This window comes from Ambystoma mexicanum, chromosome 5p, assembly GCF_040938575.1.
Source record: "Ambystoma mexicanum isolate Mex_15411 chromosome 5p, UKY_AmexF1_1, whole genome shotgun sequence".
Classification (NCBI taxonomy): domain Eukaryota; kingdom Metazoa; phylum Chordata; class Amphibia; order Caudata; family Ambystomatidae; genus Ambystoma; species Ambystoma mexicanum.
The window spans coordinates 905,119,890-905,134,009 of record NC_090930.1 but is presented as its reverse complement, the minus strand read 5'-3'; the positions used below and the strand labels follow the sequence as shown (position 1 = coordinate 905,134,009).

General features: G+C 45.6%; 1 protein-coding gene across 1 annotated transcript; it reads right to left on the bottom strand.

Annotated features, from left to right (window-relative positions):
- Positions 1-390: 390 nt before the first annotated feature.
- LOC138480597 (myb-related transcription factor, partner of profilin-like) lies at positions 391-1,852 on the bottom strand. The gene is made up of 2 exons (XM_069612306.1): positions 1,432-1,852; positions 391-1,019 (listed from the first exon to the last, which is right to left on the bottom strand). The coding sequence occupies exons 1-2, from the start codon at positions 1,850-1,852 to the stop codon at positions 391-393; spliced, it is 1,050 nt and encodes a 349-aa protein (XP_069468407.1).
- Positions 1,853-14,120: the final 12,268 nt, after the last annotated feature.

Genomic DNA, 14,120 nt, shown 5'->3' with positions numbered 1-14,120 from the left:
ATGTCCACAACAGTTAAACTTTGCAACACCAATAGTGTATTGAAAATAAAGATGAGTGTGAACATTCCCTCCAGCCACCCCCTCCCCCTAACTCCACAACAAAGCCTCACCCCCACTTCCCCCCCCAACTCCACAACAAACCCTCAACCCGCCACCTCCCTCCCCCCCAACTCAACAACAGTAGTCCCATGTAGTACGTGAAGGCCACATGTGGCAGCATTGACTATTGATTCTTGCTCCCGGGGCCCGGGGGAGGCATGTCCCTGCGCCGCATGGAACACAGAGTGCGTCTTGGTGGGCTTAATGGAGTGGCCCCACTGGATGAGGGCGTTTCCTCCTGCTGATGCTGCGGATTTGATTGGGCAGCCTCAAGGGCATTGGCTATGCGTCCTAGGACGTGACTGTCTCACACAAGCTGTTGGTGCTGCCAGTGAGTGACTGGTGCATTTCCCTGAGTTCATTGTGCCATTCCACCCTGGCCTGGCGGTTGTCCTCAATGAACTCATTGATTTGATCAGCGAGCTGATTTGCACAACGTGTGCCAAATGATGGTAATCCATCGCTCAATCGACTTGGCCCTGCGTGCTCTGGCGAGGACTGTACTGGTGGACTTGGCCCACGATCTTTGTGCCCCTGCGTGTCCGTAGGAGGACTATGGGCAGGTGTTTGTGGATCCCCAGAGTCACTGCATGAGGCCAGCGGGACATTGCAGGGCTCCGGGGTGTGGACTGTCGGATAGAACTCATCTTCGGACGCCCCACAGATGGATGGAGAGCTGTCCACATTCTTCATGGGGCCTGTAGCTGCTACCTCCCCCGAAATGCTGGACTGTGCCGAGGTTGGGGTGGGCACTGTGGCAGGCACCGATGCTGGGAGGGATTGGGGTGGTGCGGCCTCCACTGGCCTTTCCGGAGCCGGGATAGGTGTTCTTTTCGGTGCAGGAATGCGCCGGACCCTGCCACTGCCCATGGAGGTGGTTGGGCGGCTGGACTGTGGCTCACCGCTGTCATGATCAGTGCCTGTGGGGGTAGAAGAGAGGGCCAACATAAGTGATTGTATGATGTCCTAATTGCATACATGGCTGCATTCACATTTCTGTCAATTGGGCTTTGTGGCCTTTTGGGTGTAGCAACAACAGTGGTACATGTGCATGAATATTACATGTACGCAGGTTTCGGAGTGACTCATCATGGCCTGGTAATGTGCAGTCTGGCTGGCACACTGCCAAACCGGCTGCACAGTGTGCATGATGTGATGTGCAAGTTAATGCACTATGGTTGATGTGCGTTATGTACTTGCACTTGGCCCTTGATTGCTGCCAGTTGGCTCTGCATTAGTTGGATGCGGGGAGTAGAGTTGGATGGGGGGGAAGGCAACATGAGAGTTTTAATCATGCAATGGCCATTGGCAGTGTAGACTTTGGACACTCACCTCCTTCGGCAGACGACGCTGCCCCACACTCAATGTCGCCGATGCCCTCAATGGATTCGGTACCAATCAATGCAGCACATGTCTCCTCCCAAGGCTCAAGTCTGACAGGGGAACTTGGGCCCCCTCTGGTCTGCATAGCCTGACTCCGGTTTGCGGAGAGGAGGCCCCGCACCCGCACCCGCAGGTCATCCCACCGCTTGAGACAGTCGCTGAGGGCGCGGGGGGTGGTGCCTACAGCGCTCACCCTCTGGCCGATTTGAGCCCAGATGTTTTTTTTCCGGATGATGGATTCTCTCCGCATGTCAGGGCTGAACACAACGTCAGCATGCTCTGCCAGGTAGTCCACCATGGCCTGCAGTTCTTCAGGGCTGAATTTCTGCTTGCGGAGCCGGCCCGCAATCTTCTTTGGGGCTTTTGGCATTCTTCCTTGTGGTGTGATCCTTTTCCCCACTTCAGTTTGCTCCCAAGGGTGCTGGCTGATGAGGATTGCAATGGATTGTGTTTTCAAAGATGGCCGCCGCGCTCCTTCCTGTTCCTGTGCGATGACGAAATTTCCCGTTCCGTTTTTTTGCGGTGACCGTAATTTATGGGATCCGTAAATTACGGTCACCGTTATTTACAGACGCTGCTGCTTCCAAGGCGGTGTTGTTATTTACGTGTCTCGGCATGCCGGTAGGGGGTTTTGCGGGTCGTTTAGCGGCATGCCGCTCAGAACTTTTCCGGCATGGCGGAAAGCGCGTGTCCGCGAGGTCGGAATGGCCCGCAAATAGCGGTCTGATGCCAGAGCGGTGTCGTACTTTCCGCCATGCTGGAATTTACCGGTACTTACCTCCTAGCTCGGAATGACCCACAATGTATGCTAACAGTGGTGAGAAGAGTGCTGGGGATATTCTTTACCTGCTGGTAATGCATCTCGTGAATACAATTGGTATGGCAATGAGTTGAATCAAATTTCAAACAGTTAGTCTTCCAATTTATGCTTGGGTTGTGTTGACGTAACCATGTGATCCCTAGAATAAGAGGGAAGTGTGCTGCTCGGATTATGTCAAAGGTAATGATCTGTGAATGCTGGTGAATGATGAGAGATAGGGGCTCTGTAGTCTGGAGAATAGGCCCTGAGCTCCAAGGTTTTCCATCCACACCTTCTACATTTTGCCCATGCCTGTGATCGATGCGTTTGTCTGCAAAACTTCCTGCGGCACCACAATCAAGTAATGCCAAAGTCTCTACTTGATTTCCATTGACTGTAACCTTCATAGTTAACACCATTAGGCGGGAGTCCTCGGAAGTGTTGGACGAATCAATAGCCATTGATACATAGGGACTACAAGATGACCCTCGATTGCCCATCCCTTCTAGGGTCGAGGGTTTTCATTTTCAGACGGTCTGATGGGCAGTTCGGTGCAATTCCATTCTGTGTGTCGATCCGAACCACAATAGGCACATAAACCTCGTTCCCTCCTTCTCTTCCTTTCTTCAGGAGTCAGTGATCGCCGGGTTGCGCCTATCTGCATGGGTTCATCAGAACATTTGGCATCAGGTGAGAGAGGAGAGGGAGGTCCGGTGAAAGAAGCAGGTGACTTCCATCTTTCATTACGCCTTTCTTGCCTTCTGGATTCCATTTGTAGTGCAGCAGTCATCAGTTCGGGTAATGAGGCAGGACGTGGAAAATGTGCCAGTTCGTCTTTAAGTTCTTCTTTAAGACCACGCCGGAACAAAATGAACTGGGATTGGTCAGACCAATCAGTTTCCATAGCCAGTCTTTAAACGATTATATGTAGGACATTACATCAGTTTGACCTTGGCGTATGTCTAACAATTCTTCCCCGGCTGCTAATGTAAGTTCTGGTCTCTCAAAAGTTCACTTCAGTAGCTCCACAAATGCCCAAAAATCCTTGAGTACTGGATCAGTACCAGTAACTAATGGGGTGGCCCAAGCCAGGGCATTACCTGTCATGTTGGAAATCAGAAATCCTGTCTTTGCATGATCCGAAGCATATGTGTGGGTTCTAAAGGCAAAGTAGACCTTGCAAGCATCAAGAAATTATTTTAGTATCTTGGGGAACCGCCATATTTGCCCGAGGATAAGGCCATCGATGGTAAATCAGTGGTAGGTGGTTCCCGAGCTGCTACCATCTGCTTCAGTAACTTGTTCTCAGCTTTCATGTTTTGGATCTCTAGTGAGAGATTTTGTACTGCGGCTATTAACTCCTGTACTTGCTCCAGAGTAGCCATCTTAGGTAGGGGGTGTTCCAAACTGTCAGGTTCCTTATCCTGTTGGTGTGGAATGTCCCAGTTTCCCTCCTCCAACTCCTCACCTGTGCAATCCGTGCCTTTTACCACTAGGCTCAGAGATCTGTGGGATCTGTAGTCCTTTTCTTTTTTTATTGCTAGCTTGTGTCTTGCACAGGAGGAAGCCACAGTGAAGGCTATTTGAGAGCACTTCCCGGTGACCCCTTTCCTGGGAGGGACAATAAGGGGAAAAAGTCAATTGTGGCAAAAAAAAAACTCTGACCATTGCACAGCAGGACTCCGTGCAGAAAGTGGGCTCTGACTGCAGAGTATGGCGAGTAGTCAGCAATGGAATCTGGATGGTCACAAACGTACCACCAAGGGTAGAGCTACTGGGAGCAGAAGGTACTCCAGCTGATATGCCAAAGGAATAAGGAGTAGGAATAGAACTGAGCCAGGGGAAAGTGGAAGCTCTGCTCATAAGAAAGGCCCGTATGCGCAGCTCCGCGTACGGGAAGGCTGACAGATAGAAAGGGAAAATGGAGGAGAGAAGGGAAGGGTAAGAGGACAAGAAATGAGAAAAGAAATATAGACTCCGAGAGGAACACGGAGCGATCAAGCGTAGCGCAACAGCGGCAGCAAAGGGAAACAGCTGACCAGATTGGTTACAACACAAGGACAGTACGCGGGGTGTGTCTAAAAGAGGGCTAAGTGCATCCGGTTGGAAAAAGAACTAGAGTGCTGGGTGCACCTAGACCAAGACGTAGCGGGAATCAGGAAGTGCGGAGACACATACGCGGGCCACAGGCGCCAGTGTTCAATGCGTTGCATGACAAAGTGTCCTCGGTCAAAATTTGCCATTTTCTTTTCTCATCAAGGCTTTAGTGTGTCTCAGTCCTAAATTCAAAGTCAATAGACTGTGTGTGGCTTATACATGCAATTTTCTTCTTCACCCTGCAACTAGGATTCACAGAGTCTCCGTTTTTATGTCCTTATCCCCTTTTTGGCTTAGAGGAAGTGTCCAATTTAAGCCACAATTTGCAAAAGTTCTTTGTCTTGGTTTGGCTGGTCATTCGTCCTTCTTCCTCGTCATGGATCTTGTCTGCATGTGCTGTGGTTCTTCCCCATCCTCTCGTTGGGGTGCAGGAAGGAGGCCTTCTCTGATGTAGGGTTTGATATGGCAGAGAAAAATCCAAGCTCTCCTGCCTTGCAGTTTCACTGCAGATGGGGTGCAGTCCTTCACTGTGAAGGGACCGTTAAACCTTGGCTTGTCCCACTTTTTCCTTGTATGGTTCCTCACGAGGACGATGTCTCCAGGGAAGACGGATGGTACACAAAGTCTTTGAGCTGTGTCTGTAGTAGTATCTCCTTCTGTATTCCGTGCTGCCCTGCACCCTTTTTGTCATCGCTGCAGCTGGTCTGAAGTTACAGTAAGGCAAGATGTCATGCAGTTCAGATAGTTTTGCATCTCAGACCCTAAAATTTCTCCTGTTGACTGGGCATCACATCTAGCTCTATCTCGGGGTGTCAAGGGAGTTCTCATTCTTCTTCCTGTGGCTATCTCGTGTGGTGCAATATGATGGTCAGAACCGGGTTGGTTCCGAAGTGCATACAGTGCCAAAGGAAAGCAGTGCAACCATCCCTTCCTTAGAGTCAGCTTCAACTTGGCTATCCTTTCCTTTAACAAGCCATTGAGCTTCTGACAGAGCCCATTACCTTTTGGATGATACGCCAACGAGAACTTGTGCTTTATACCAAGCAGCAAGCTAATCTGTTAAAATGTCTCATTTACAAAATGAGCTCCGTTATCTGATCTCATGACTTCACACACCCCCCACCTCGGGAACACCTCTCTTACTAAAAATGTGGCCGCACCAGTAGAGTCTGTACCGTTACATACTTGAATCATGTTGACGTAATCAACATGCAAGTGCTGAAAAGGCCCATTTGGCCTTGGGATGACTCCTCTGATTACTTTTAATGTGTGCCCAGCTGTGAATTGCTGGCAGATTATACAGTTCACTATAAAGAATGCAACATGCTCAGCTAAATTCGGTATGAACCAGTCTTCAGCGAGCGTTGCTGTTAGGTTCTCTTTTGTCATATGTGCTGGATAATGTAACTGCTCTAGCGCTATTTTTAATAGGGCTACAGGCATTACTGGTTTACCAGTGCTTTCTTGTCACCACAAGCTGTCAGAGGGGTTTAAAGAACACCCTCGGCATCTCCAAATATCCTCCTCTTCCTGTGGTGCCTCCCCTTGGAGTTCCATTAGCTGTGTTTGCCCCAAATTACTGTAACTTTCAGGTGCAGTTTGTGTAATCATCATTTGCTCATTGGCATGGATAACTTTCACTTCCATGATCATTTCGCTTTTGGATGCCATACGCTTGTCTTCCGTGTCTGCTGCTTGATTTCCGCGTGAGATAAAATCTGTCCCTTTCGTGTGGGCTGCGCATTTCTAGACCGCTATGCCCACTGGGAGCTGTAGTGCCTTGATCAGCCTGTCCAATAAGGCTGCGTGCTGCACTGGTGTGCCGTCCGTTTGGAGGTAGCCCATCCTTTTCCAGCTTGCTAAACCTGCGTGCACTGTTGACGTCACATAGGTGAAGTCACTGTACACCGTTACTTCCTGGTCTGTGTGATTCTCAATGGCGAGTATCAACGTCAATAATTCTGCAGCCTGTGCTCAATAATGAAATGGTATTCGCGCACTAATAAGCACTCAAAAATTATCCATGTGCTGTCTGCTTCACCACAGCAATGACAGTATATCTTTGTCCGTCACTTTGATCAATCCTCGAAGAACCATCAATGAAGACGATGGGCCTCATTACACGGAAGGCGGTAAGGGTTAACGGTCACCGGTAAGGCTACCGGTGACCGTTAACCCTTACCGCCTTAGTACAAGGTCCCTTTGCGGGACCCGACCTCAACGGCTGGTTTTACCCGCCGTTAAGGAACGGAGCCTGCAAATGGACCTTGGAGGCAATTATGGTACCGCAATTTGCAGTATCGTAATTGCCGCCTTCCCCATTCCCATTGAGCCCATGGGGGCTCAGATGGGAATGGGGAAGTGCCATGGTGAATGGGGAATTACCGCCACCACATACCTTGGAATGTGGCGGTAATTCCGCCATTCATCATGGCAGTCTCGGTACAGTACCGGCGGCAACCATGGTGCTAATAGCACCATGGTTACCGCCTACCGTGTAATGAGGCCCGATCTCTCCTTCTGCCAAGCTATTTTCTTTCACCCTGGGATTTCATAATAGAATTCTTCATAGTTCGCACAGTCATGTATTGGTTCTCCTTCAGTGACTGGCTCTGCTGTAAACATAGCTGGGTTCACTATCTTACATCGGACTACTTTAATCAAAGGATTTGATATGATCATTTCATAAGCAGAAGCTCTCTGAGATGTCAATGTGCTCTTTGGTTTGTCTAGAATGACAAATTGTGAGTGCTCGACATACAACGTCATGGAGCATCCCATCACAATTGTTGTAGCCTTCTCTATGGCGAATGCTGCAGTAGCTAAACTTTGTTCGCAGGAGAAATTACCTCTCATTACTGGGTCCAAATTCCCACTGTAGTATGCCAGGGCCTTGTACCCCAACGTGTTTCTTTGTGTGAGCACTGCCGTCATAATGCTGCCATTCGTGTGTGAAAACAGGTAAAATTCCTCTGCATAATTGGGGATCCCTAGAACTGGTGCTGTGCAAATAGCTCTTTTGAGTTCAGCAAATCCTTTCTCCATGGTCTCAGACCCTTCAATCTTTTCCTTCGTTACTTGTGCCTACTTTAGGGCCTGAACTAAAGACTTAGTGTAAGAGCTATAGTCGAAGACCCATGCCCTTATGTAGTTGCATAGGCCTGGGAAAGCTCTGCATCTGTTTTATCATGCGTGGTTTGGCCGTTTTCAGTATGGCTTCAGCCCTTTCTGGGGTCACTCTCCTTCCTTCATGTTAAATCAGCTGGCCTATGTCCAGCATTTCTTGTTGACAATATTGTAACTTTTCCTTGTCAACCTTATAACCTTTCTCAGCCAGTATAGTCAATAGCTGAACAGAATCGTACCTGCATTGCTCTTCTGTTATGCTGCCAAATAAGATGTCATCTACGTATTGCAGGATGACACTTTTTAGTGCAATATTGCTCAAGTCCATCTGCAGGACTCTGTTGAAAATAGATGGAGACTCACAATACCTCTGGGGTAGTCTTGTGCTTTTCAGACGCATCTGTCTGAATTTGAATGACGTCAGATCTTGTGAGTCACGGTGCAACGGGATTGAGAGAAATGCATTTTTCAAGTCAATCACTGTGAAATATTTTGCCTCAACAGGTTTATTATACAGAATTGTAGCCGGGCTAGGGATAAAAGGGAACTCGGCCTCAACAATATCATTCATTGGGCCTAAATCCTGGATTATCCTCCAAGACCACCCCTTTTTTTTTTGATCGGATAAACTGAAGTATTGCATGACTACTCTGACGTCACTGAGATGCCCTGTTCTATCATTGCAGAAATTGTCTTAAAAATCCCCTCGTCTGCCTCTCTGGACATGGGGATATTGTCGTGCTCTTGGGAGAATTGCTCCTGGTTTCAATAACATTTTTACTTCTCCCACCCCTTTCAATAGGCCTATGTCATAGGGTCCTGTAGTCCATACTGAGAAAGGCACCTGGGCCATGTCGTCATCAAAATATTCAGGACGGTTTCGTGCCAACATCATTCTCTGAGGTACTTCTCTTGTGATCATTTCACCCAAAAGGTGAGACTCACTTCCACCATTGTCTCTCCCATATCTGCTTGTTCTTCAAACAGATCGTCATCAGTGACGTCAGTCAATTGATATCCTGCTTCAATGGCAATTACTGCGCACCATTGTCAGTCCTCATCATCATATCCGTCAATCAAGGCCACCCTCCCTCGTATTGCAGCTGTGTGAATCATTAAGGGAAATACTTGTCCCTTTTCCTCGTGTATCGGTATTCTTGGCCTGAATAGGAACTCATCAGGGGTTCTCATGATTCTGTTTGCAAGGCCTGGCAGCCCTGCCATTAGCACAAGCATACCATATGTGAATATTTTTGGCTCCAATGGTATAGGCCTCATGGATGCGTGTCCTGCATATGCTCTGATCATTTTGCATACATTTGAATATTGCATTCCTGGAGTTGAACATATTATGCCCTCCTCCGTGAATGAGATTGTCATGTTTAACTTCATCATTAAATCTCTACCCAAAATGTTTACTGGGGTCTGACGTGAATATAGTAAAGGTACCTTAATTTCACATTCTCCTATGGAGACTGGAAGTGCATTTGTGAAGGGAACACAACTTGTAGCTGCTGTAAAACGCTGAGTACTTATGGCCTTGCCGGAAAAGGAAAACTTGCCTTCACGTATGCATGAGCGTGTTGCACCCGTGTCAACTAGGAAGGAATATTCTTTATCCCCTATAACAACATCCACCCTAGGTTCCCTCTGAGGGTCTGGTGTCACGTGAGCTGTCCTAATCCATATACAATTTTGGCCCACTGTGTGCTGGTGGATTTCCCCCATTCCCATTGTTACTTCCCATTCCAGGGTTCGTAGTCTGTCCTGTGCTCATCGTCTGTGATAGCTGCAATGGTGCCTGTTGGGATTGTCCTTGTGGAAAGTTCCCCATTTCAGAGGTTGCACGCCTTGTTGTGCTCCTGATGCTTGGTGTTGCATTGTGTGTTTCTGTGAAACACCCTGTTGTAAAACTGCAGGTGGATTTGCCATGCCTGCTCATGTCCCTTGGCTGTTCTGCATCATACCTTGGTTTCTGCATGAGCGAGCTAAGTGCCCTGTCATTCCACACATCCAACATACTGGTGGTGGTTGGATCATTTGCCCATTTGACATATCTTGCCTACCATTTTGCATATTTTGAAAACCTCCTTTATTATTTTTGAAACCTCCCTGATTGCTCTGCCATCCTCTTCCCCTAAATCCTCTTCCTCTGGGGTAAAACCCTGTATTGTCCTAATTATTCTGCTTTGGAATAGTCACCTGCTGCATGCTTGATTCAGCTGCACTAGTTATCATGGCTCCCTCAAGAGCATATTTTGACAATTTCTTCTGCACCAATTTCGCTTTCTCACTTTTTCGTGCAGCTTCCTTTTTGCGATTCTTTTCTTGCAGCAATCTGCAATAATGTGCGATAGTCAGCTGTATTTCTGCCCAAGGTTTAGCCTCAATTCCTACCAATTTCTTGAGCTGTTTATGTACCGGCTCTGGCAGCCCTTGGCACAATATATGGTAAAACACAGGTATAGATTTCGTCCAGGATTCATGAGTCTGGAGTACCCATGCGTCTTGAAAATTCTGTATATAAATTAACAGATTCTCAGACTCCTTCATTTTTTGTGTCATTATAGTTCCCATATTGGAAGTGTCTGGGTATTGTCTGGGTATAGCACTCATAGCGCTTTCAATACTGTGGCTCTACAAGTGTTAAATGGAGCTCCGTCATGCGCTGTATTAATTGTGGTTACACCAGGATAGCCTGCTCGTGCCCACACATCGTCTGCTCCCTCACCAAGTATGGCGATTAGGAGAACTTTGATATCCCCTATAGCTAACATGTTCCCTCCTGTCATTTTTTCTAACTAAAGTATCCACTTTCCGGCTCCCGATGTCAACATTGGAAGCTTGTTTTTCAAATGTTCTCGATCCATGTGTGTCCATGGAATATATTGTGGTCTTACTCCCCCTTTCTCGAGTAACGGAAATTGGGATGCATAGTTCTCTCTCTCTTCTCTCATTGTTCTCCTGTCTATTGCAGGGGTAATATTCCTGTATCACTGTCTGCTTGGCAATGTCCTGAGCCTGTCTACATAGGGCAGTGAAGACAACCCCCTCTGACCATGAGATACTTCTTCATGTCGGCAGACTGCGTGGCTGACTCAGATGCCCTTGGTGCAGACTCGATAGTGTCTGACCATCTTATTCCTTTCTCTCTTGGGAGTCGTCCTTCGCTCTGTTTTCCTTCCTCATTTTCTTCGCGCTCCTCCTTTTCAGAATCAGACATTGTCTGTCCCCAATTCGTGCAACCTCTTGTATCTTCTTGGTTCCTACTTATTTCTAATCTATCCAGGGATAGTTCCCTATTCCCACTACTTCGGGTGACATCCTCAGTGTCATAGAGCTGGGTGCACTGCAGGCGCTCATCCTCATCTTCCCCCTCCCCTCGGGGTGTTTGTTCTAGCCCTATTTCATCATATATCTTATCAATCGTTTCTCCGATGCTTCTAGTGTCGAAGTCATCTTCCATATTTGCCCTAGACCTGCCTGCTACTGAATCATACGCACAAAACAATTCTTCTATGTCTTCCCAATCTACTACTGGAGCGGGTTTTGTAACATCTCTCCCTAGATATTCAATATCGTGTGCCCTTTGTCTCCGCTTACTTTCTATGTCATCATAAAATTCTCTGTGCTTCCTCGCCTCTTCTCTTACTCTTTCTTCTTCCTTTTTCTTTTCATTTCTACGTTCATCTGCCCTTCGAATTTCCTCATCTTTTTGTCTCTTTATTCTTTTGTCTCATATTCTTTGCTCTTCCTCTGACATTTGCTGTTCCTTTCTTTCATGATCATTTGCTGCTCTTTGTTTGCGATCGAGCTGTCTTTCTTGCTCTTCGCAATATAGCTGTTCTCACCTTTGTCTGTCTTTCTTTCTTATTCTTTCATCTCTTAACTCCTTCTCTTTCCCTTTTCTCTGTACATCATCTAACCCCTCCTTTTGTTTCGTGTCATTAATGCCTTTGCTATCAAGTTTCAATAAAATGTGTCCTCCCATCCATTCATTTTTTGTGAATGCTATCTCATCAGTTCGTTTCCCTTCCATCTCTTCCCTTCTCTCGCTATCTACCGAGAGATGCACTTGTCTGTGCTTGATCCCTTCTTTCGTCATCGCGTCTTCCCTTGTCCCATGGGACTGTGGAGGTAATATCCTTATCCTTATCTTTCCCTTCATTTTCATCACTACTTTGCGTAGGTGACTCATATGTGGGGTTGCTATACCCCATGGCTGCTTTAAGCTCTCTCAGCGGGTATAATCCCTCGTCTTTACTTTCATCAACTTTCATTTTGGATGGAGCGGGTGGCGCGGTAGGCATCTCACTCCCCTCTGAGCATATATTAAGTATTGAATCTATTGGCGGCTCCTCTTCCTTTCCCTGTTCATACATTTTCCAAAGTTCTAGAACAGCGAGGCATTTGTCTAACTTTTTGCCTGTATATGTGGCATGTAAATATGTTATCATGTGTTGCATGACGGCTTTAGATAAGGAACCACCCTGTGGCCATGGCATAAACATCTTGTGGATGGTTCCTTTAACCCACTCTGTAATGTATTTCTTTAGTTTGGGTGTGTGTTTCGACAACTGTTTGCACAAGTGTGTCAATGGTGTCATATCTTCCATATGTAAATCGGTTCCCTTTCCTCTTCTATAACACTTGGCAACACTTTTGCGTGGTTTCAACAGTTCCAACAATATGAGCAAGCACCAAACACTGCAAGATCCAATCAAAATTTTCACAAACTTTTATACCTTCTAATTTACTAAAAGACATAAAGTCATATGCGATATTATCTCAGCTATTCAATTGTGTAAAATTTAAATCAGTTTTCTCAAGGAAATGTTTCAATGTATGACGTCAGCAACAAAAAACATGCAAGACAGACGCTTAACAGACTAGACAAACACCAGCTGGTCACAGATATCTCTACCTCTAATCATTACCCGTTCATAGAGTTTAAACATACCCCTTTCACAATGTCTTTAACCAGCGTGGTAGTATAATCGTTCCCCCTTTAGCTGGGACTCTGGGTACACGTTTCTTCTAGCCGCTTGTATGAAAAGCGTAGGAATAAGGCGAATCTTCTCACTTCTTGGGTGTCTTCCCCAGTAACCTCTCTCTTCTCGGATGTCCTCCCCGGTAACCTTTATTTACTAATTATTCTTGAGTCATTATTCCCTTATATATATATATTCAATGAAAAAACTTTGTTAAAGGGACGTTATGGTTAAGTTGAACTAATAAAAACCTTTGAAATTCACTGAAAAAACTTTGTTAAAGGGACGTTATGGTTAAGTTGGACTAATAAAAACCTATGAAATTCAAAGAAAAACTTTGTTAAACAGACTTTATGGTTCCAAGTAAAACCGAAAAACCCCTGAAATTTGCTAGTTATGGTGAGATAAGCAACCATAACTCGCACCACCACTGTGCACTGCTAAGACTAACACCCAGGACATCAAAGATAACATCACAAATGTCATTGATGACATCACTGATGACATCACATATCTGGGCCACTTGTTTTTGTTCCTTGACATATATAGGCCAGGTGGTTTTGTTCACTGGCAGTCAGAATAATACAATTTAAAAAGATGCTATATATCTACATGTTAAGCTGTTCATATGTTCTTTAAGTACTTTCCTTAGGGTTTGGTCTCAACTCATGGTGCACAAACATGGGGAAATGAGCAGGCCTCAAACACACAATTTATTTGTTTACATGAAGATACACTTTAATGTCCTTAACATTTTCTGATGATGCAGTTTCTTTCTTCCTTACTTTAGTTTCCCTGTATGTGCCTCTGATTTGTATGCATTGTGGTGCTTCCTATGTATTGTGTGTACCAGCACAAGTGCTGTAAGTCTTGAATTGTTAGCTAGTTATAATATGTTTAACTTTACTCAAAACTCAGATAAGGGAGCATTCATTATTGTACTATCCAAAATTACAACATTATAAATAGTGTACTTCTATGGTGCATGCTGCAGTCATTGCCTATGTTTATATATGATTAGGTTTCTGTATTAACAACAATGCTCCAATACAATGATATTAGAGGAGTACATTCTTTAATAGATTAAGTAGTTTATGATAGGTCTCCCAATCACTCCTGACATCTTGTTATCAACAATATAAACACAATTCCTTGTAGAGACTTTTCATCAAAAGGTATTTCACATGTGATGTCATCAGTGATGTCATCAATGCATTTGTGATGTCATCTTTGATGTCCTGGGTGTTAGTCTTAGCAGTGCACGGTGGAGGTGCGAGTTATGGTTGCTTAGCTTACCATACCTGGCGAATTTCAGGGGGTTTTCAGTTTTACTTGGAAGCATAAAGTCTGTTTAACAAAGTTTTTCTTTGAATTTCATAGGTTTTTATTAGTCCAACTTAACCATAACGTCTCTTTAACAAAGTCTTTTCATTGAATTTCATAGGTTTTTATTAGTGCAACTTAACCATAACGTCCCTTTAACAAAGTTTTTTCATTGAATTTCATAGGTTTTTACCAGTGCATGCTATTTTCCTACAACTTACTAATATCATACTTACCCTGTATATTTGTGTCCAATTTCCAAAGTTTCACCTTAAAACTCTGCCATTTCCCACCATCTGGAA